The 25,538-nt window shown below is 39.4% G+C and overlaps 1 protein-coding gene across 3 annotated transcripts in view; it reads left to right on the forward strand.

Moving 5' to 3' along the window:
- The window catches only part of CHRNB2 (cholinergic receptor nicotinic beta 2 subunit), a 975,665-nt gene that overhangs the window by 933,978 nt on the left and 16,149 nt on the right, over positions 1 to 25,538 (forward strand). For all 3 annotated transcript variants that reach the window (XM_044080649.1, XM_044080651.1, XM_044080650.1), the window contains exon 6: positions 6,316 to 7,291. In XM_044080649.1, coding sequence (XP_043936584.1) covers positions 6,316 to 7,291 — 976 coding nt within the window. The remainder of the gene's footprint in view (positions 1 to 6,315; positions 7,292 to 25,538) is intronic.

Raw genomic sequence — 25,538 nt, forward strand, 5'->3', positions numbered from 1 at the left:
ATATTTTCATAAAATTCTTCAAAAATATACCCTTCTTTGTTATATTTTCCCTTCTGGGCCCCCCAGACACATCTTCACTAGTGAAAATAAAATTCCAGTCCCCATGTATAAGCAATATTCCTTGCTGAAAGCTGATTATTTCTCCCAGAATTTTCTTAAGCTTCATTATAGTAGTTTTAGGTGGAATAGAAATATATGCCAGTGTAATCCTCCTCCATTGACAGCAGCCTTTTTATCCTCATCTGTCACTATTGGAAAGACCCTTGCAATTAATATAAGTACTCCTCATTTCCTTCGTCCCGGGTATTCCACCGAATAACCATTCTGAAATCTTTTCTTTATCAAATGCGCATGTTCCTCATCTACCCTTCTTGATAAAAAAAGAAAATGGGCACTTGATCAAAAAAAAAAAAAAAACCTTCCTTCCCTTTCACTCTTCCGTACTGTCCTACTCTTCTGCTTATTCTTACCCTTCCTTCCCTTTCACTCTCCCGTACTGTCCTACTCTTCTGCTTATTCTTACCCTTCCATCCCTTTCACTCTCCCGTACTGTCCTACTCTTCTGCTTATTCTTACCCTTCCATCCCTTTCACTCTCCCATACTGTCCTACTCTTCTGCTTATTCTTACCCTTCCTTCCCTTTCACTCTCCCGTACTGTCCTACTCTTCTGCTTATTCTTACCCTTCCTTCCCTTTCACTCTCCTGTACTGTCCTACTCTTCTGCTTATTCTTACCCTTCCTTCCCTTTCACTCTCCTGTACTGTCCTACTCTTCTGCTTATTCTTACCCTTCCTTCCCTTTCACTCTCCCGTACTGTCCTACTCTTCTGCTTATTCTTACCCTTCCTTCCCTTTCACTCTCCTGTACTGTCCTACTCTTCTGCTTATTCTTTATTCTTTCCCTCCCTTCCCTTTCACTGTCCTGTACTGTCCTACTCTTCTACTTATTCTTACCCTTCCTTCCTTTCACCTCCTGTACTGTCCTACTCTTCTGCTTATTCTTACCCTTCCTTCCCTTTCACCTCCTGTACTGTCCCACTCTTCTGCTTATTCTCACTCTCCTGTACTGTCCTACTCTTCTGCTTATTCTTACCCTTCCTTCCCTTTCACTCTCCTGTACTGTCCTACACTTCTGCTTATTCTTACCCTTCCTTCCCTTTCACTCTCCCGTACTGTCCTACTCTTCTGCTTATTCTTACCCTTCCTTCCCTTTCACTCTCCCGTACTGTCCTACTCTTCTGCTTATTCTTACCCTTCCTTCCCTTTCACTCTCCCGTACTGTCCTACTCTTCTGCTTATTCTTACCCTTCCTTCCCTTTCACTCTCCTGTACTGTCCTACACTTCTGCTTATTCTTACCCTTCCTTCCCTTTCACTCTCCCGTACTGTCCTACTCTTCTGCTTATTCTTACCTTTCTGACTTTCCTGAACTGCTATTTTCCTCCCATTTCAGGGAATAAACCTCCATAAGGACATTGCTGTGAGCCGCTTATTGTGGCTGTCAGCCATTCATGTAGTAGGATAATGTTGCCTTTGTTAAAGTGCATACTTACACGAATGCAACATGCTCACTATTAATAACAGAATTCTCTAACCATACTCACAAAACACTTCTATTCTCACTGGCGCTGTTATTCACTTGACCAAATTTCTTAATTAGTCAATGCTTCAGATGCTAAATTCCTGGATAATTATATTTGAGTCACATCATGCCACTAAGAATGTCTGCAGTAACATTTGGACTCGTACCTCTCAACTGCCCAGATTTTCGCAGAATGTCCAGATTTTTGTCTCATATTTTTGGTCTGTTCCTCATAAAATTTGTATTTTTCTGGTAAATCACTGGGATGATCTGAGGCTTTATGTCAGTAGATCTCTGCCTAACATACAAAGCTATGTCAAACCCAGAGCTGTTGGACATGCTCCACTTAAAGAAATCCCAATCCCTCCGAGCTACACGCTCTAGGGACCTAAACCTTGTCACCACAATAAACAGAACATGCTGGAGGGACAGATTCCTGTCCCAGAGACTTCCCATACTCTGGAACAGACTACCTATCTATGTCAAACAGAGCTCCTCATTAGCACTCTTCAAGAAAATCTTGATGATCGGATGGGAAATAGGAAATTCACCCCGGGGATCACCTCTGTGGCTCTGCTCAACAGGGGCACAGGAAAATAATTTTTTTGGGTGGTGAAAGCCAGAGTACCTTTTTGGCTAGGCTTATATAGGCCCTAGGGCCGATAGCCTAGCACCTACCTATGAACCTATGTCATACATTTCAGTTTCAGACCTCATATCCTTCAGAAAATGTATGCTAAAACAAACACTGTTGTTCTGGCAACTTTCTAAGTTTATAAGAGCAATATTTCAAATATGTCCCTATTTTTGGGCCATTGTTCCCCCATTTTGATAGGTTTTGTCCAGACTTCTTGCACTAAGAGGTTGAGAGGTATGCAGTTGCCCTGTCATGTCAGGCATGTTTCTGAATCCCAGGGTCAGTCTGACAATGCAATTGTGTTACACATCTTTCAGTAGCTGCAGTACTGCATTACATTATTATCTTTTGTACGTATAACAACACAATTACTAGACATTACAGAAGCAAGAACATTTAAAGCACACAGACATAACAGCAGCTATTCCATTTTAAAACATTTTTGTTTTTAATACAGTGTTTTAAAAAGAATGATCCAGTTGTTTTTATTAGGGGAAGAACGGTATATATTTTTAAAGATGGAGGCTTTCAGTCTCTTTCATTTAGACAGATCCAAGATTTTCCTTTAGAACCTTCTGTCCTATTAAGAGATATGTAATTTTTCAGTTACTGACACTGAAACTGCTGTCAAACAGTTGAAAAGGGAGGATGTTGAAGCCAGTTATACTTTAATGGCAGTCAGATTCCTTGGCTGCCTTTGTGCAAGTTTATTTTTTAACATGAAATTAGGCTGTAGGAAATATAAGTCTGGATTATGAGATCTGGATTTCTGTGAATGCTGTAAAACACTTATCTACCCTTTGGTATTCTTTCATGGTAGGTATATAAATTAATAGTTTCTTTAGCATATACACACATTTTATGGCATAAAGAGGAGTGGTTATTGAGTACATTTATTTGAAAACTAAGCCATAAAATGTACCACAGAACATCAAGACCCTCAGATTTTCCTACTGTCTGCTGGTCCTAGGCCTCAGGATATATAAAGGGATCTGACCCACATGGCCAGTTAATGTGCCTGACCAGCTAACTGCAGTCTGTGCCCATGCCAAGCCCTGCCAAGAAATGGAACATGATTCCCCCAACATATATCTTTGAATCTTGTAGGATATGTCTGTGTAATTTTGATTCATTTTCTGGCTGTACCCAGTGTGGAAGGAGATGAATATGTAGAAATATTCAGCTACAGTTAGTAGCTGCATTTGTTATGCAGCCCTGGTATATCATGAAATCTTGTTTAGTCAATACAGTGGCATTGGTGTGCTGTTTTAGGTCATGTGAGGCCAACAATCAAAATATTATCTGAAGTCTTTGTTGGGGAATTATTTAGGAATTAGGTGTACCACAGCACTAGACAGTTCTAGCATTCCTGTCAGAGATGCCACTACATTGTATTATTAGCTTATCCATGATCAGGGTAAGATAAACCAAGAAGTTTGTCTGCTTTCACACCTAGATAAAATCTGCATTTCTGGCAGCTTATTCATTTGGTTAAGGCATATCATAAAGAGAGCACAGGTCATGGGATCATAGGATCATAGGAAGTTACTAGGCTACTGGCCCTGAGACCCTTATAAGCCTAGCCAAGAGTTTAACCCATGTTTAGACAAGTCAGCACCCAAAGCCCATGTCCAGCAGGGGCACAGGTGGAATCCCAGGGGTGTATTTTCTATTTCTCATCCAGTTATCCAGGTTGCACTTAAAAAGAGATAACTCTGTTTGACGTGGAGAGGGAGTCTATATGGGGGATTCTCTGGGACATAAATCTGTCCCACCAACAAATCCTATTGATGTCACAGACCAGGCTAAGGTCGCGTGTGTGGGTTATTCAGGTGGAGCTTGACTTGTGGATATGCAGCGGTCCCATCAAGGTGGGGGTCTGAGCTTGCTTTGTATGCCAGACAGAGGTCACCTCTGAGGAGTCTGTATGAATCTGAGTAGAGGGACAAGGCTTTTAGCCTATCTATGTAGAGTAGATGTTTCAGGCCCTGGATTCTCCTGGTGAGAAACCTCTATGGTTTCTCCAGCTGCTGCATGCTGTGCGAGTTACATGCCGAAGGGTGCATTGTACTCAATAACTGGCCTTATAAAGGAAGAATACAGGGATATTATGACCTCCTTGTCCCTGGATGAGATACCCTTACTTATGAGGTGGACCATGTAGAAAGCTTTCCGTACAGCGGAAGCAACATGGTGGTCAAAAGTCAGGTTCATATCAGTCCCAAGTGTTCCTGGTAGCTCTTCCTGTGTGCTGTGCTCTGATGATGTGCAACATGTTCACTGTTCTCATTGTAAGTGTTTAACAGATACAATTCATGTAAATTTGGCGGCAGATGTTTGGATATAGCACCATACTGTATTGCTGAAAAGAGTGTTTGGCCAATAAAGGCTTGTTCTAACAGTGAAGTATCATCATCAGTTCAGAAAGTTAAACTAATAATTTAGTTTCTGAAGGAATATTTGTCAAAAGATAGTACCATCTCACCAGAACTAAATAAGAGTTATTTTGATATGTGTAGCTCCATGTTTTGCTGTAGTTTTGCATGAATGACTCTTTGCAGGTTTCCTGTTTTTTGTCATTGTATGTTTGCCTTATAAGCAAAGAATTGGAGCCCCAGTGAAATCAACAGAGTCAGAGATCTCACTGTGCAACTCTATCAGATAGTTAATACCGCAGCACTGACATTTGGTGTTACACTGTAATTTTGCTAGGAGAGAAATGGGCAGTAGATCAGGTAGACTCAGGGGAAGAACAGGGCTTCACTAATGCTTACTCGGCTGTTTATAACAAATTGTACATGCTTTTACATTGGAAAGGCAATGATTCTTCCTCATCGTAGATCAAGGTGCAAAAGACTTAGTAGTATGGGAATGTTAAAGCTGAATTGCATTTGTGATCTAAACATCAGATTGCCTTTCTGGAACCCATTCATGTGTTTTGAATCAGTTTTCATGAAGAAGTGCCCAGCAAAACGTTAAGAGTAAAGTAACAGCAGTGTCAGTGGTTCAACAGGTAGGATGATAGCCTTTGGTGCTGGAAGAACAGAAGGCTGTAAGTTCTATTCCCACTCGGGAGGGGGGGCTAGATTAGTCCTCAAACTGTTGAGACTGCAGTGCTGCACTTCTGAGTGTGCCATCCTTCAGATGAGACATTAAACAGAAGATCTATCTGCTTCAGGTGGTGGTAGATCAGGTGGATGTAAAAGATTCCGTGGCACTTAAAGAAAAGAGTAGTGGAAATTCTGCAGTGCTCTAGTAGCATAAATGCCAACTCAGGTCTCTGCTGAAAAGAGGTCACTAGCCTGGTGGTACTAAACTGGTCAACAAAGGATAAAAAGATACACAGATAAATAAATAATTAAATTTAAAAAATGTAAATACTGGGTCTGGACTAAAAGGGATGAAATTACCAAAGTGAAGGTGAATAAGAACTATGGAAGCATATACAACTGTAATTTACAAAGAAAATTAAGCAAGATAGTATATTGTGTTTACATTTATTGAAAAAGAGTGAGCCCTGAACTCAGTGCAACACTCTGGCAGTCACATTTCACTTGTAATTCCCAATGATCTGAACCTGGGACAGCATTGTTTGTACTGGAAAGCCAGTCGGGAGCACCAAACTGAAGCCTTTCTGGCATGGTAAGTTGAGAAAAATAGTGAATGCATGTGTCTAACTTTCTACCTTCCCTACCCTCAAAGATGAGACAAGTCATAAGCAAAGGAAGAAGGTATTTGAGACCAAGTATTACATTGTAGTGTCAATATTACAAAAAAATGAATAAAATATCAGGTTCCTCCACCAGACTGATTTGAATCCTATCATTAATGTAACTTTCCAGGTACTGTCTGAACTGCAGAATAATGACCCTAAAGGCACTAGCACATTCCCCTAGAATGAGTCCTTCCACAAGAGTAAATGGTGAACTGGAGGCAATTATAAAAGGGAAGTATTCTTGTAATTCTGTAGGTCTGCAGTGGCGTAATGCATCAGCAGATAGAGAAAACGTGTAAGAAAGTGCACTAAATAATAAAGAAAAATAAACAATAAATCTAAATTCAGCTAAACATTCATGTTTCTTTCTTTCTGTCTTTAGTGCTGATGGGATATATGAAGTTTCCTTCTACTGTAATGTGTTAGTGTCATATGATGGCAGCATCTTCTGGCTACCTCCAGCTATCTACAAGAGTGCCTGCAAGATAGAGGTTAAGCATTTCCCCTTTGACCAACAGAACTGCACACTAAAGTTCCGGTCCTGGACTTATGACCGCACTGAACTAGACCTAGTCCTTCGAAATGATATGGCCAGTATGGATGACTTCACACCAAGTGGAGAATGGGACATCATATCTCTTCCAGGGAGGAGGAATGAGAACCCTGATGATCCCACTTATGTTGATATTACTTATGACTTCATCATCCGAAGGAAGCCATTGTTCTACACCATCAACCTCATCATCCCTTGTGTTCTGATTACCTCACTTGCCATTCTTGTATTTTACTTACCTTCAGACTGTGGGGAGAAAATGACTCTCTGTATCTCTGTTCTACTTGCCCTGACTGTCTTTCTGTTACTTATTTCTAAAATTGTTCCTCCGACCTCATTAGATGTCCCCCTGGTTGGGAAATACCTTATGTTTACTATGGTTCTGGTGACCTTCTCCATTGTGACAAGTGTCTGTGTACTTAATGTACACCACCGATCACCAACCACACACACCATGCCACCTTGGGTGAAAGTGATCTTCCTGGAGAAACTGCCCACCATTCTTTTCATGAAGCAGCCACGTCAGAATTGTGCCAGGCAGCGATTACGCCAACGTCGAAAGAACTATGAGCGTTCCAATTCTGGTTTGCTTTTAAAGGATGGATTAAAGTCCTGCACATGTTTTGCTAACCCTGCCACTGTCAAAAACTATGGGGGACCATACACTGACCAGCAAGATAGTGTTAATGGGTTTCAAGATGGTCGAGGAAAGCAACCCAGGAAGTGTTGCCGTGGCTTTGAAGAAGCAGTGGATGGTGTGAGGTTTATTGCTGATCACATGAAAAGTGAAGATGATGATCAAAGTGTGAGTATAATTTTTTAAATGTAATGTCTTATGATTAACAAAGTTGACAACTTAAGTTTGGATTTTAGCACTTATTATTCTACCATATATTTTTGTGTTTAATTATCTTTTCATATGTGAGAAGTCTTGGGATGTTGTATAGTACAGCATTTATTTTATTCTAAATTCCATTAATGTTAAGTATAGTCTGGAGTTTAGTTATTTAGTATAATAAGCTATAAATGAGTTTGATACATTCATCGTAATTTGATGTAATCAGATACATACATATATATATATATATATATATATATATATATATATATATATATATATATATATATATATATATATATATATGTACTGTGTCTTACCTTGAGCAAATCAGATATCCTCCAATTTCATGGATCTTCCCTAGTCAGTATGAATACCACCTAGGGTCAACCCTGAAAAGAGGCCATTGGCCTAGTAGAAAATAAATCCATCCAAGAGATGGTCATGTTTACTGATGTACAGACCTATTTTATCTGCATACCCAACACATGAACACACAAAAACATACTCGGAGGCTCTAAATAAAAATCTGCCTAAACAGCGAAGACCTCCTAAGCAGATATCCAAGCAACAGCCACCCCTCAACAATACCCACGAATCACATATCTCACAAAATCAGTGTGCCTCACAGTCACAGCCCTTAAGGCCAAACAACACACCAAATACACTTGTTATAGGGGACTCTATTGTCCGGCACACTAACGTCCCGCTCACCAGACTGAACAAGGAGAAGGTCACTGTAAGCTGCCTGTTGGGTGCCAGGATCTGCCACATAACGCAAGCACTCAGGTCACTCCAAAGCAAGTACAAGTATGACTCCGTCATTGTCCATGCTGGTGTGAATGACCTGAGATGTACCTCCCTGGACTACATGAAAAGAGACATAGAGGAGCTCTCTGACCATGTAGCCCATGCTGGTATGACCCTGACCTTGAGTAGCATCTTGCCTACACCAAGAATGATGCCAAAGTATAAAGACAAAATGATCAGTTTCAACAATTGGCTAAAGTATTGGTGTCATTCAAAGGGGATCCAGTGTCTGTCAGCCTGGGATGACATGCGCGACAAGCCACGTTGCTTCGCTAGGGACGGCTTGCACCTGTCACCCTTAGGCTTTCGTATACTGGCCAAGGCTCTTGCCACCCCTATAGTGCCTTTTTTAGGCAAGGCTCAAAGGACAAACCCACCTCCATAGACAACTCAAGGATAAAAAAACTAAAGGTAATGCTACTCAATGCCAGAAGTCTAAACCTCAAGATGCATGTACTCAAGGCTCTCGTCAGTATGGAGAAAATTGATGTCTGTGCAGTAACAGAAACCTGGTTCAAGGCTCCTGAGAGCACCCCAGCACTACCAGGTTATAACTCATACCATGCATTTCGGCCCCAAAACTCGGACCGAAGCACAAAAGGAGGGGCAGTATCTATATTCATCAAAGATACCTACACCTCCAGGTTAGTGGCACTGCACGAAGCATCGGAAACCATCCATGTGCAACTAACAGCGGTAAAAAATGCCTTTCAGTTTGTAGCCTGCTACAGAACACCCTCCCTATTACAGGAATCCCACTTGGCATTCCTGAGAACACTGGAGAATATGAAGGTCTCTCCAAACACTATGTTATTGGGTGACTTCAACTGCAAAAGCAATGACTGGGAAAACTACTCAAGCCCAAACACCCTCGCCCAACGGTTCCTTGAATTTATAAACTCTAATGCAATGGAACAACTGGTCGCCACTCCCACAAGAGGGAACAACATATTGGACCTGGTCATCACCAACATGGGGACTCTATGTTCCACACCAGAGGTAAACCCCTCATTGGTAAGATCAGACCATAAACAAATTTCCCTGGACATCCATATCCCATCCCCACCCCCAGCCAAGGAAATCACTGTAAAGAATTTCTCAAAAGCCAACTTTGCACTTCTCAAGACTGAGGTGGAATCCTTCAAAGCCCCTGGGCCAGAGGATAATACATCCCAATCCACAGAATCCTTTACAAATATATTCTATGAGCACCTGCAGGAATGCATGGATCGTGCTATCCCAAATAAAATCAAGACTCACTCCTCCAAAAACAGGAGACCGGTCTGGAGGACCCCGGCCATAAATAAGCTATACAACAGAAGGAGGAAGCTACTACATGACAGAGCAAAATCCCAAAAAGGGAAGGCATCTCTGATCCATATTATCAAGAAACTTCGATCCCTCATAAAATCATCAAAGGCCAGCTTTGAAAGAAAAATTGCCCTAGACACTAAAGATAATCACAAGGCCTTCTTTAGTTATGTCAGGAACATGGGCAGAAACTCCGAGATATGCTCTGAATTGTTGCATAACAGTACAAAATATACTGAACCTACAGACATAGCCAACATCCTGGCAGACAGATTCAGCGCAAACTTCCCCCCCCCTCCCCCTCCAAAGGAGCAAATGCCTGTCCCAACTGAATGTAACCTCCCTGACATCACAGATGCACAGATGAAAGCTGTCCTCTCCAAAGCAAAAAACACAGCATCTATGGGACCGGACGGTGTCCCAGGCTGTGTCCTACAAGAGCTCCAAGAAGAACTGAACCCTCACATTAAGTCACTGTTCAAACTTAGCCTTACTACAGGATATGTACCCAAAGAATGGTGTACAGCTACAGTGGTCCCACTCCACAAAGGTGGTGCCACAACGGACCCCGGAAACTATCACCCCATAAGCCTGACTAGTCTGGTCTGTAAAGCTATGGAGCATATTATCATGGAACTCATAAACAAAGGCATTGGGAGCCTCCAGACACTGGACCCTACCCAATTCGGCTTTGTTAAGGGCAGATCTTGTCTCTTAAACCTAGTTGATTTCTTTGAAACAGTTACCAAAGCCATAGATGAGGGCAAGGTAGTCCACACAGCCTACCTGGACCTCGCAAAAGCCTTCGACACAATACCCCACTCGGGCATCGTAAATAAGCTTACCAACTTAAATATCAAACCCTATATCACAAGATGGGTTGCAAACTGGCTCAGAGATAGAACCCACATGGTCAGAATCGCAGGTGCCATATCTGAATCCAAACCAGTTACAAGTGGCATCCCACAGGGCTCAGTTCTGGGACCTCTCTTGTTCGGTATATACTTCTCTGAGGTTCAGGCTAACATGGGGGGATTATGGCTGACAAAGTTCGCAGATGACTTCAAACTGGGGGCCATAATCAAATCTCCAGCTGACACAAGCATCCTCCAAAAGGATCTGACAGAGATGGATGCTTGGTGTCAGAGCCACGGCCTCAAGCTAAATGCTAAAAAGTGCATAGTCATCCCCTTTGGGAAAAACAAGGTGCCCACAAATTACCACATAAGTGGTAATCCATTAAGTACGGAAGAAGTAATTAGAGATTTGGGGACCAACGTAGATAGTAATCTCTCCTTTGATAATCACGTTGCCAAAGTGGTTAGAAAGACCTTCTATATAGCCCACGTTATCATGAAAGGGTTTACATCTAGATCAGAGAGGTCATTGTGCCCCTCTACTCATCACTCATCAGGCCCATAATTGAATACAATGCCCCTTTTGGGATGTACCTTACCCGACACCTGCAGCAACTGGAGAGACCCCAAAAGTACCTCACCAAGAGGATCATGGGCTACAAACAGGTGTCCTATGCAGTTCGACTAAAGCAACTCCAGCTCTACTCAGTTGCTTACCACCTACTCAGAGGCGATCTATGCCTGACGTACAAAGCCATGTCAAACCCAGAATTAATGGACATGCTCCACCTCAAAAAATCCAAGTCCCTTACAGCTACACGCTCCAGGGACCTAAACCTCAGCACAAAAATAAATAGGACATGCTGGAGGGACAGATTAATTTCCCAGAGGCTCCCCTCACTCTGGAATAGAATCCCAATTCATGTTAGACATAGCCCCTCGCTGACCCTCTTCAAGCAAAATCTGGACGCGTGGATGGGAAATCGCAAATTCACCCCTGGGATCTCTTCTGTGTCCCTGCTAGACAGAGGCACAGTAAACTAATCTTAAAAGGGTACCTTCTGTGACCTACTTTACAGAGGCACAGTAGGCTAATCTAATAGGGAGGCGGAAAGCAAATACACTCTGGCTAGGCTTATAAATGCCCTAGGGCAGATAACCTAGTATCTACCTATGAACCTATGAACCTATACTGGCAATGTCAATGTAACTACTCAAACCAAAGTGCTATGAACATATCATCAAAATTTGTGTTTTCAAAGAAAAACTGAAGGTATGGGCAAACTGTTTTTTTTTTTTTCTTTTAAATGGGGTACAGGCAGTTGCAGCTAATGACTTCAAAGCAAGGGGGCTGAGGAAGCAATGAAATGATGAGGCTAACTGGAAGAGGGTGGAGCTATAGTATGACAAGTCACTGACTGTTTAAGTGTGAATTTGATGTTGTCTCTTCCATCCGTTTCTCAGCTTATGGGTCTTCATATCCAACCTCAGATCCAACTTATATAATAAGAAAAAGGGCAGGAGGCTGCTGAAGGTGTGTCAGGTAAAATCAAGACAATGTAAAAGGACCAAAAACACCACCAAGTACTGCAACGTTCTTTAATAATAGCACACACGTAATATGTGGAACTGTAGACAAATGATAAAACAAAATGAGCAAGATAAAATCCCCTTTCTTTTCCTGGATAAGCGCTTTCGGAGTTTTCCTTCATCAGATCATGTCCATGTATGTGGAGAAGAAACTAAGGATATTCCTCTCATCCATATCAATGGTTCTTAGAGATACCACCATGTTGCTAGAACAGCTGAGAAAGGTGGATTTGAATAAATACTCTGATTTACAACTAGTAACTCTAGATGTATGCAGTCTTTTCACTTCTATTCCAAATGATATTGGGATTGAAGCTGTACGAAATTACATCAGTACACAGACTTGCAATATTGAAGTGGATCTTATTGTACTTTGCTTGAGATGGTATTAGAAACCAATATTTTCAGTTATGGAAAGAATTATTACTGGCAACGTTGGGGAGTGGACATGGGAACACCATGTGCTAACAGCTACTCTAATTTAGTATTAGCTGAATGGGAAAGAGAAAAAGTTCTCACACAGTCAAACCCGTGGTTAAAGAATTTAGTGTGTTATGCACGCTTTGTAGATGATATACTTATTTGGGATGCACAGAAGGATCAGTTATCATCCTTTGTATCTTCTTTGAATGGTACCACCTCATTCTTGAAGTTCACTGCTCAATCTTCTGATGTAAGTGTTGACTTCTTGGATGTGACTCTTACTCTACAGAATCAGAAGGAGATTGTAACTAGGATACACAGGAAAGAGATATGGAAAAATCATTATCTTCATAAGAGTAGTATGCATCCTAGACATGTCTCAAGAACCATCATGAGAAATGAAGTTACTTGAATATCTAGACTTTGTACCAAGGAGTCAGACTATGAGCAGGAAGTTTTGTTTTTACAAAGTAACCTGAGCCATAGAGGTTACTCGGGGCAAGATACATTTATGCGTGCAGAAGTATCTAATTCCCTTAGGAAGAACGAAGGAGCCCCATTAATGCACAAGACAAGCCACACCCCATACACTAGGATCTCCAAAAATACTAGCAAGAGCACTATGAGCTTCACCCTGGCATATACTAATAATCATCATGATCTGATGAAGGAAAACTCCAAAGGAACTTATCCAGGAAAAGAAAGGGGATTTTATCTTGCTCACTTTGTTTTATCATTTGTCTACAGTTCCACATATTACGTGTGTGCTGTTATTAAAGAACATTGCAGTTCATAGTGGTGTTTTTGGTCCTTTTACATTGTCAGATCCAACTTAGGCCACTCTAGACTTTGGATCCAAAACTCAGGCTCTTCTCCTTACACATAATCCCCTCCTGTCCCCAACATTACTTCAGATCTCATTTGCCTCTTGTTCAAACAGATGTGGTCCCTTTTGCTCAGGCTCACTTCAGTTAACTAATTTCTATTTTGATATCTATAGAGAGCACCTTTGCTAACTAAGACCAAAAAACAGGAAACCAAACCAGGATCCACAACCAAGTAATGAAGACAGTTTTTCCACAACAGCAAATTCAGGATGCAGAAACACCAAGGCAAAAGATGGTATCATCAGAGTCTGTTGTAATACTAATCCATCCACACTTAAATAGCACCACTTCACAAATTGCTCAATTATTTAATTAGTTAGTTAACCACACATTTCTTTCTTTAAAAGAATCCATCCATGAGGCAGCCTTTTAAAAATATATATATAAATACAAAAAGTAAAATTTTTTTTTTGAATAAAAAAAACTTTTAAAAAAAATGCATAATAAACAACTATAAATATAAATATTTTTTTTGAAAATAAAAAAAATCAAAGAATAATGATATATATAATATCATACATTTATTTAATTTAATAAATAAATAAAAATAAAAATGTGTAATGACATATGTTCAAAATCAAAACATAATGTTACTAGAACAACTATATATCTAATGGATTAACCTAACCAACACTATGTTCATTTATATTATGCTGGCTTAATTGAGATGTGGTTTTAAAGAAATGTCATCCTTTTCTTTTTTAGATCTTATGTGTTCACAAATTCTTTTCCCGTAACTTGCGGGTAGTCATACCAATAGTAGGCATCAAGTTTCAGGATATCCTCTTTCAATGAATAAACCTATCAGGTGTAACGGTAGTTTGGTTAATGTAAGTCATAAAATCAATTACTTCATTCAGTTGCCTTCTTCAAAAATTATGATGTCCCAAAAAACCTACTATATTATTATATGTTGTTAATGGATGCTAGAATAAATCTCCATTGGTCTGTTGGTAGGTTTCTCCTTCAAAAAGTTAAGTTGCTTGTTCAAAATGATGAATCTTAAAAAATAAACATGTGTTTACCAACTAAAAAACAAACTTTGCTGTTCATTAAACTATCTTGAAATAATTCCAACCCCAAAATGGGGGATAGTTGGGATAGGGTTACCCACATCTATGCTCCAGAAGCCATAGGTCTCAACATTCAAGTTGGTCCACAAAGGCAGCCATGGGTTCTGTCTTAGAGCCTCTTGCTGACAATGGGCCTAAATGAAAGATGTTGTTCCCCCTTGTGGACCAAGTCAAATTCATCCTCATTAATAACTCCTTGGTACAATGCATCCAGAAGGTACAGATCAATATTACTATATGCCCTATTTATTTCCTGTGATGCCTAAGAACACATAATCTCTAATACCTTTGCTAACTAGCTTTTGCCTATTAGTGTTTCTCTTACTTGCTGTAATTTCTCCTTACCTGTTTAAAAAAAAAGTTTTACTTATTTTCCTTTGATGTTATTGGCAATCTTTTCTATTTGGCATTACTGTGAGGCTGTGGGTTATACCCTTGACAGATGCTGCAATTCCTTAGGACAATTTTCAATACTGTTGTTGTGATCATTTCTGTTTTTGGTATTTTGTACATTTTTTCTACAGAATGGAGAAATGTTTGGGATTCAAGAAATGTGTAGCTTGCAGCTACAAGATCCCTAATTCAGATGCCCTCTCAAAATGTGCATGCTGTATTAGTGCAGCTCATCTTGATGAAGAGAGGGCAATTTGCACAGCCTTTGGCCAAAGAGCCATTGTTGAACTTCAGAACAAGATGGATCTAAAGGGACTTCTTCCAGCCCCTGTGGGAGACTCTTCCTGACCTCTTTCTTCTTCTTCTTCTTCTTCTTCTTCTAGTACTTCTTATTCTGCTTCTGGAGCGTCCTCATCTACCAAGAAGCATTTGGACAGATATAAAGGGGATAAAAGTTTTGAAAAATCCAAGGAGGAAGTCAAAGATGCTAATAAGCATTCCACTGACTGCTTCTCCTCTCCAGTTGCTTCTTTGACTGCAGCTCCAAAACTTCTTAGATTGTCAGATCCAACATCTCTGCCTGGTCTGACAGTGATCAGATCCCATACTTCACTTTTGCAGGAGCCCAGGTTTCCCCAGAGCCAACATCTCCTAGATTGTATTCACCCTTCCTGCAAGAAATACCTGTACATCACTCCTCTATACCTCCTTCCCCAACTACTTATCCATCAGATCAGTGCATTCTACCAGAAGCCTTACAGAATCAGACATGGATAGGATGATGAATAAGTCCCTCAGGACCCAAATCCAGTTGGGGGTTTTCCAAGCAATGAACCTTTTTGGATCTGTGAGCTTCTCCTTTTCCTGTGGTCACTCCTACCATGATTCACCCTCCAGGTTTGGGATCTGTGGATCTGAGTTTCATCCAAGGGTTGTCCTTGTTGGATCCAAAGACTTCATCATCTTCCATCCCAGTGACATCTCTAATCTGACCAGCTCTGAGGGTCTCAGATCCAGAAAGACCTCTGAGCCAAAGCATCCACAATGGATCAAGGGATAGTTATTGATTCCAAAGGTTTCAGAGCCATTCATTTCTCTCAGAGCACTGGTGCTAGATAGCTTGGCTGTGGTTTTGGCTTCAGAGCCTGGCTATGTGGGATACTGGGACCAGCCTAGATTGGATGTTTTGTCTCCTTCTGGGCATGGCTTTGGGTTCCCCCTCAGCTTGGCTTTCAAGGCCATTGGGAGAGTGGACTATTTTCTTAATGAGCAGACTTCTCTTACGCCCTTGGCTCTGTCCATCTTGCATTGGAAGTCCTTGGGTCCTGACCCTGCTCTTCTTATCCCATCAGGATATCCAATCCCATTGATCCTCAAGACAGTCCATATCAAGGACTCCCATTCATCTTCTGTGTCCTCTCAGGAGCATCCCAGCACAGAGGCACCTCAGAAGCATACATGCAAGAGGAGGCATATGAACTCCCCACGGGAGTCATTAACTAATGGTACTGAGTTTGATGAAGGCGAGTGGTCCCCAAGATCACCACTTGAGGATGTCTTATACAGTGAGGTTCTCAAACTATTAAGACAGAACGGCAGATAGTCTTCCAAAGCCCCTTCCCATGAGGAGTCAGTCTTTCTCAAGGCCTTCAGGTCTGGGCCAGCTACTTCTTGGATGGTTCCGGCCATGGAGAAGATAGATGTCTTGATCTCAAACCAGGCATGGAAGGAACTAGATGTGGCTGAACCCATCTGGTGCAAGCCAGACAAATTTTTAGTCTCACCTAAAGATTGCCATTATTAGAGCAAGGGTACAGCAATTGATTCTATGATACTGGTGGCACCAAAAAAGGAGCTGGCCAAGGAGAGCTCCTCTGTCCATCCCCTTAACAAGGAGTCTAGGGTTTTGGACAGATTTGGGAAGTGATTTTATACCTCATTATATTTAAGTAATTATACTGATACAGCTAACGTAAGCCACGGTGGTGCAGCGGTAGCGTTGTTGCCTCACAGCAAGAGGTTCTCCCATTTGATTCTCGGCTGGGGCACCTTCTGTGTGGAGTCTGCATGTCCTCCTAGCAGTCGAATGACATTCGAAAGACATGTGTAGAATGGGCATGCCTTCGTTGAAGGTTGGGCATTGAGCTGGCACCTCGTCACCATAAAAATCTACTGCCAATCATTAGTGGACCAGAGTTCCACTGTGGCGACCCCTAACCGGGAAAAGCCAAAAGAAGAACAACATACTGATACAGCTAACAAAGACATTAACAACATTCGTTTTAGTGACGGAAGCAATATTAAACAATATTTTTTTATGTTTGAAGGTAACTTTTACATGCAGATAAAAAGGGTGGCTGTGTGTGGAAGGGTGGATCCTGCATACACCAATTTGGTTATTAGTTGGTGGGACCTTAATATATTAACAAAACACCCATTATTTAGTAAAGTTTCTTTCAACATGCGTTATATTGATGATTATTTTTTTTTTTATTTGGAATTCTTCATTTGAAGAGTTTGAAATATTTTGGACTACTTGAATAATAGTATGGACTTCCTTAACTTATCATTGAAGAAATTAAATCTAAAAGGCTATTAAATGTTCAGTCTATATTAGTAAGTAGTTATCTCCCTAAGGTCAAAACAGACCAGTCAGACTAGTGTAGGACATTTTTGTTACCTATTTCACTAAACACTAATGTCATAAAAAATTGGCAAAATGTTTCTTGAGCTGCGAACACTTTAAGATGATTAAATTTCATGTAGTGGCCCATATTTTTGACACAGATAGAGGAAGTGATTTAAAACTAGTTAGAGGTAAAGAAATTTAGGTGGCAGCTTTTATTAACTGCCAATAAATTTCTGGGATTAAATGAGACTATTAACATTAAATGTATTTTAAAATCACTGTAGACTACACAACTGATAATTAAGGTGTCCTAATTTTATTTATTTTATAGACAAAGTTTTTGTTTCATTTTTTTGTATATGTATGTCTAAATTAAGTGTTTATTACTATTATTTGTTCTAATGAAGTTCTTGGAATACAGGAAAAAATGAAAGCCCTAAATGTTAATATTGGTACCTTCCTGGTTCCTTTCTTTGCACTGTGTTAGTGTGACTTTTTAGTCATTATTCAGTGCCCAGTGCAACATCAGTTATTTGTAGTGGTTTATAAGTCTCTGAATTGCATTTTCCTGCATTTTGGAAACAGTTCCTTTTAGCTGCAGCTGTTAATTTCTGGTAATAATAAAGAACCATTTCTCTGTAACCATGCAAAGTACTACAGCACATTTCCCAGAATAATATATCATGACCATCAGCTACAAAAATCACTTAGCTGGTGGTTCCATCATGGAAGACTCATAAATAGCTTTAAAATTAAAATAACAAATTGGTGCAATAATTGTTCACTTAAAGTACATTGTCAAAAGCCAAATAAAAAATTAAAGCTGCAAAAGCCAAGAAACTGACAATTATATGTTATAAACTGCTTTATTAAAGCTCCACAGTAAGATCTTTTATCTTTGTATCAAAGATATTATCAGACTGTGGAATTAAAAAAAAATACACATTTAAATACTGAAACTAAATGATATGGAACCTTGCGTCAAAGTGTTATACTTTTTTTTATTTCAGATAACATGAAATGTAATGAAGCACTTAAACATACCTGCCAATTATATTCTTTTATGTCGAGCATATTTTCAGCATCACCTCCTCTAATAATTTTAAACATTCCAATACTTAAAAGTAAAGCTGTCTACAATTCACATACTGAATGCCTGAATAAAGCATTTCAAGTATTATTAGATCTTACTGCATAATCATATTCACAATCTCTCATTGAACTTGCTTAAAGTGCAGTCTTCATAAAATGCAGTGCATGTAGAACAGCATCTAATGTAAACCACTTCTTTGTACATGTAATTTAAATAGCCTGGAGTGTTGTTAAAAGTAAGAGCACTTTTTGTATTAACACAATTGATCAATTTCTTGTAGTTCTTTTGCCTCTTATTCAGAAAACTACATTTGTTATAGTATTTTAAATGGGAAAAAAGTTAACTGTGTGGGATATTTTAAAGGCATATCCAAAGGAATGCTTTTTTGTAGCATGCTGTTCTACATGCACGTTATACATTAACTAAGGTCATTGAAAGAATGTAAACTGAGAACTAATAGCACTAGAAATGCCCTGTTTAGATACTTTGTTTAGTTCATAATTTTAGACAATTTTATTTTTATATATTGAAGGTGATGATGAAAGTATGCACGACATAAAAAATATATGCTTGGCATAAAAAAACATAACTAGCAGGTACAATAAAATGCTTCTACGCTGCCATATCTTAATAATGCATTAAATTTAAAATATATACTGAAGCAAAAAAAAGTGTAAAAAATAAAGTAATATTCCATATGATCATGTATTGTGACCTGGTTTCAGTATTTAGACGTGTGATTTTAATTTTACAGTCTGATGAAGTTTTTGGTATAAGATGAAAGCACTTAAAGTAGAGCATTTAATAAAGCAGTTTTAAGTCATGTCATTTTGTGACTTTTAGATTGTTTGGTTTATTACTGTGTAATATAGTTTACTATACAAGTCTAAACTGAAGGGGGTCATAGTTACAGTTGGGGGGATTCTGTATTTAGAAGGAATAAGTAAAATTGACATCTGATGAAATGACAACCAAAAAAGGAAGTATTTATGCCATTATTGTTGTTTATTATACTGAACAGAAGTTAAGCACAGCACCTACAATGAAAACAGAATGCAAGATGTCAAACTGTGGCAATAAAATCATATAGACTAAAACCAGTGTGGATTGTCTTTCAAAAGCTATAACCTTTCAAGATTTCATTGTGAAACTTTCACATAATAACCATAAAGCATTCAGCTACAACACTCATATAAGGCTGCAATTTTAAATTAAGAGCATCCAGTGCAGTGTACCTATTGAATATGACCCCACAGTTTTGGCTGCTTGAAAACATGACATTGTAGCAATGACATGTTACAACTGCAAAAATACATATGTTTGGTGAAATATAAATACCTTTTATTCCTGATTTAAAAATATGCTCAACTGAGAAGTATTCTAGGACATTACTGTGGTCTGCAAATTGAACAGAAGGTTGAAATAGCAATCACAGTGTAAACCAGATGCAATACAAAATGTTACACTGCAGCAACCTTAATCATACTGATGTAATGCCTATATGTAAAAGGCTATACCTCAGACTTCATTTGAGATTTCTTTAGTAAGTTTTCAGAGAGTAACAGCAATATGATCAGCTAAAAATCAGCTAAGACTCCCACTCTACCTTTTGGGTTTTTAGTCCATCACTATGTGGAGTTTTATCCCACAACACAGCATTAGTTGCTCAGGCATTTAGCATGTTCACTATGGTATGCTGCAAATAAAAAAAAAGTGTTTTTGGCAACATATAGAGGATTTTTTTTTACTTCTGATGCAGCAACCACCCAGTAAAAAGTCTTTAGAACACTAGTGTACTCACTGCATTGAGAAGAAATTCAGTACAGCAACCACATTGAAAACAAGGTATAACACAAAATGTTAGAGGGTGGCAATAAGGGGGTCTGTCTTTGAAAGTCAATATGACTGTTTTCTTTGTGTTTCCATTATGAAACTTGCAGATAATAACAGCAATGTCTTCAGCCACAAAACATACCTAAGACTGCAATTATAAACTCAGAGCTTCCAGTGTAGCATAACTCTAAATTTGATTCCACAGCTTTAGCTGCTTGAAAACATATTATATATTTTCTGGTGAAACATGTAGGATATTCAGTGCACAAACTGGTTACTAATCAGCAAGTCAATGTAAAGACACACTCTCAACCTTAATAAACTTTGCTGTCTCTTCTCTCCTTCACTTTACAGGTAGTTTGAATTATTACTTACCCTCTCTGAGGCCTTCACTGATTTCCACTGATTGCCTCTCTGGTTTCTTTGCATTCCACCTGGTTTACACCCCTTGTGCTATCTCCCTCCCCCAATACAAAGTCTATATTAGAATCCTGCTGAGCATGGAGCCATCTTTAAATTTCTAGTCTCCCACCAGGACACAAGTGCTTTCAGCAATTACATTCTGCTAGCCGTAGCCATTAGACCTCAGGAATTTGTTTTAAAAGTGTTCAGATTTGTAAAGTAATACTTACTTTTTCTCTTGCCCTGGTTGGCTCTGGCTCCCCCACTACCTCTACATTTATAGTAATCATAGCCACACCCACAGCTCACCCTCACATCACCTCCACCAATCACAGCTCCTCAAGTCATATCACATTAAACCACACCAACTTGCTCCACACAAAATACTCCCAATCACTCTCATTCCCACTAGGCATTTTTTGCATCACCCACATTACTTCCCCATCCACATATAGTGCAACCCTATAATTCCTATTCAGACCCCCCCACCTAGAAACAACATAAACTTTATAACCATGACTATCACACAACTAAATCTAGTCTGTCTTCTCATAATTCTTTACAACACCACAAGTTATCACTCTAGCAATATCCCTAAACTTAGTAGCACAACACTGCATTATGCACTCTCATACACAGACACCACACATTATAATAATATCTGCCCACACTTATTCAAGAACTACATAACGGACCAATTCAGAACTAAACACATATGCTCTCATTCCTACTCCAAAAAACACAATACTTTCTCACACTCCTCACCAAACTCCAACATCTGTATAACCATTTTACCTCCAGGCTCACCATAAGTGGGGATATCCACCCCAACCCAGGCCCAAATCCATCCTGTCCAACACAAACTGCTCAAACACAAATGTCAGAACATAACACCCCCATTTTCTTCATCCCTGGGCAAATCAACAACAGCAGCAAAACCAACCATCTTTTAATGCTAAATATTAATATTAGAAGTATCAAAAATAAAATACCTGAGCTCCAGGCCACAATAGCACACTACTCCCCAGACATAGTTGCTTTAACAGAAACCTGGCTAAATAAAAACATAGCTAACTCAATATCATTAGACAAGACAGACCACGGTGGAACTGCCTTACTCTACAAGTCCAACCCCAATAATTGGGACATACTTATCTCACAACTTCAACTTCACCCTAAAAGGTCATCACCATAATTGTGATCTATATTCCACCTGGTAATACACCTGCTAGTCTTGAAGACTTCTTATCCTGGTGTTCTTCCACATACTCACAAGAAACCCTTATTCTGGGGACTTCAACCTAGATTGGTTCACCTGTATATCAGAACCACCAAGTAATCTAATAAATCTCCATGGCTACCAGCAGCTAGTCCAAATTCCAACTAGGTGTGATAAAAATCTGAATCCATCCTTGACTGGGTCCTAACTAGCAACCCCACATTGTACCCTCACACAGGCAGTCTCCCAGACACCTTAAGTGACCACAACATAATATACTTTATGTAGAACAAGCATATGCAAAACCACTAACTATATATCCACTAGAAACACAAAAAAATTCTCTCCTGAGGTCCTCAACACTTTACTGTGTAACTGTGACTGGACCCCCTAAAACCCTCCCACTTGACCAGGCTGTAGCATATTTCAACAAAACATTTCTACAACACCTAGACACTGTCGCTCCATTGCACACAGTCAAGGTTAGAACCTCTACAAACCCATGGCTCAGTAAAGAAACCAAACAAATCCTCAAGTCCAGAGACACTGCCTAAAAACAAAGAAACACAAAGCCTAACTAAGTACCAAGAACTGCGCAACCGTGCAAAAATGCATTAGGCTGGACAAAAAATCCTACTACACAACATTACAAACTAAATACCAACACAACCCGCAAAAATTTTGGCAAAATGTAAACCAGCTACTAAAATCCACCCAAAAGGCTACCCCCAAACCAACCACCCCTGACACTAAAGTTCCCATCGAAACACAATTCAACTCCCACTTTGTGAACTCAATTCTATCCTTAGTATCACAGGACAGTTCCTTCCTCACTATCCCCCCCAAACACAGATAACTCTAATACTAGCTTTACCCTCAAAACTGTTTCCACCACTTCAATCAAAAGCATGCTCTCCAAACTAAAAACCTCATCAACAGCAGCCGACCTACTCCCCAGCTATTTCTTGAAACTCACAGCAGATGCTATTGCCATCCCCAGTCTCCACTCTCATAAACAGATCAATTGTTGAAAACTATGTGCCCAAACTCTGGAAAATGTCCTATGTTACACCCAATACATAAAGGCGGGACCTCCACTGAACTTAATAACTACAGACCCATTGCTTTACTAATGCATCCATACCCAGATGCTAAACTATCTCCTAGACTGCAACATCCTGTCACCTACTCAGCATGGTTTCAGACCTGCCCATAGTACCACTACAGCTCTCCTCTGCTTCACAGACACAGTAAACCGTCTCAAAAATGAAGGCCTGCAAGTGTAAAGCATTTGACACAGTCTTGCACCAAATCCTGCTAAACAAACTAAACCAATATCATCTATCTAATTCCACTCTTACCTGGTTCCAAAGCTACTTAACTGACAGGTACCAAACTGTGAAATGGGAATATTCTCTCTCTCCTCAGCTGCCCATAACTATAGGAGTCCCACAGGGTTCTATCTTAGGACCACTACTATTCACAGTCTTCACAAATGACCTCCACACCTCCACACAGCATGCATCTATAATTCAGTATGCAGATGACACTACCTTAATCTCTGCAAGCAACTCAACTAGCATTCTCTGACGTTGAAAACTACCTTACCAAAGCCCAACATATCCTCAATCCAAAGAAAACTCAGCTTATGATTATAACCAGTTCTAACAAAAACACTAACAGTCAATTCACTATCTACTCCACAAATGCTACTCCAATTGCTCCAGTGGCCCTAAAATTTGATAGTCATCTGAACTTAACTATTAAAAAGTACATGCCAAACTGGGGTCAAACCATTTCTTACCAACAACACAAGATCAGCCATTGCCAACTTCTATCCACCCTACTCTATGCATCTCCCATTCTGACTAATCTCAACAAAACTGAACTAAGTGTCCTGCCATCAAAAACCTAGTACAACATCACTCAGCCAAAAGGCCTCTTAGATCATCAAACTACTACTAGAAGTCACAAATGGAACTCTGTCCCTACTAGCATTCAAAACACATCATCCAAAGCCCCTTTTAAGACCTCATCAGGCAACATCTCAATACTAAATCTAGAGCAATTGATAATAGTTTTTCAATCTTACTCACAAACACTGGCTAATCTACAATGTATTTACTGTACCTGTGTACTATGTATGTATTCTACCTACATTCCAAAGTTCAGCTGTACACCACAAATCTATTACTTACCTTTATTTTTAAAATTAATATCTTTTTTGATTGTTCTCTCCACTGTAACTGTTTGTGCCGCATACCACTGTAAAAATATGTCTCTTGTAATTTGTGTGTATACTGATTATGTCTAAATAACTAAATGTGTCTGTAATTTTTCTTTGTGGAGCTTTTCTCCCTGGGCCTCTGCTGAAAAATGGCCGTTAACAAATGTAAAATAAAAAATAAAATAAAATATTCCATGTTGAATAATGAAAATGTAGTACACATTATATACTGAACTTTAGCTTCAACTTGCCTTTTGTACAGAGGTCAAATAGAGGCAGATAGAATCTAAGCATAGTGTCAGACTGTGACAACAAAAGCCCTATGCAACACTTGATTTAGTAACTATATATTTTAAAGGTCATATGTTAGTTCCCAAATGCAGTTAACAAAAAATCCAGAGAATTCAGATAAGATACTTGGGTACAACATACACTCACGAATGTCCCAAAGGACTTTAGTACATCACCATCCCAATTTATGTGATGCAGACTGCCTTTGTAGGTCCACAGAATGCAGTCTTTATATACAATAAAATGTTGCTTTGGCTGACTTAATAAAAAAGTTTTTTTTTCACTTTTGGTTTAATGAGGACTTAGTACACATACATTCTGGAATTAGTTTTACCCAGCTTTGCAAATATGTCACATAAACCCTAGGTGGAGACAGGGTGTAGTGCCAGATTGTGACAACAGAGGTTTCTGGAATGCTGGAATGCTGCATATGTTAGCTGTGTAAGTGTCTGTATGTCAGCTTATCTAAGGTAGTTTAACCAAAATTCAGAGAGTTCTAATAAGATACCTGGGTAGAAAGCATACACATACTGTCACAGTGGAATCTGACCCTTCTGAGAGGGTACACCACCTTTGGCTGTAAAGGCGTCACATAAATTTAATGGTCATGATGCTTTTAACAGCTACTCTCGCCAACAAATCCTATAAATATTCAATCAAAAGGTATCCTGTAACTGCCCTTTGCTTTCAGACATTAATTGTCCCTAAAATTGATACCCACATTCTCTATGTTTCAGATATCTCATTGAGAAGAAAATGAAAAACATAATGGCTATAGTAACATATTTCACCTTACTGTTGTTAGATGCATATACTGCTTCAACAAGCCGTATCAGCTTTATTCAAGAATGATCACATAATAACCCTGAGTTTTTACATACAGCATGAATCCTCACCCTTACCTCAAAAAAGTCCACCTCCTGTGTGTACCACTGATTTTGAATTGTAAGGAAAGTGAAAGAAACAGTGAAGATAGCAATTTATTAGCCATATTAGTGACTGCTTTGTATAAATCATGTATTTCTTTTGCTTTCAGACACAGCCTGCCCTCCAAAAACAAGGTAGTCACTTTCTGTGTACTTTTCTAATATTTGATTGTGAATAAAGTGAAAGGCTTGGTGGCTTCAGGAATGAATTTCAATGTACTGTTCATAGACTCACTGTCCTTAGAATAGC

The sequence above is a fragment of the Protopterus annectens genome, chromosome 8.part0 (genome assembly GCF_019279795.1).
Source record: "Protopterus annectens isolate FY-2018-M chromosome 8.part0, PAN1.0, whole genome shotgun sequence".
Classification (NCBI taxonomy): domain Eukaryota; kingdom Metazoa; phylum Chordata; order Ceratodontiformes; family Protopteridae; genus Protopterus; species Protopterus annectens.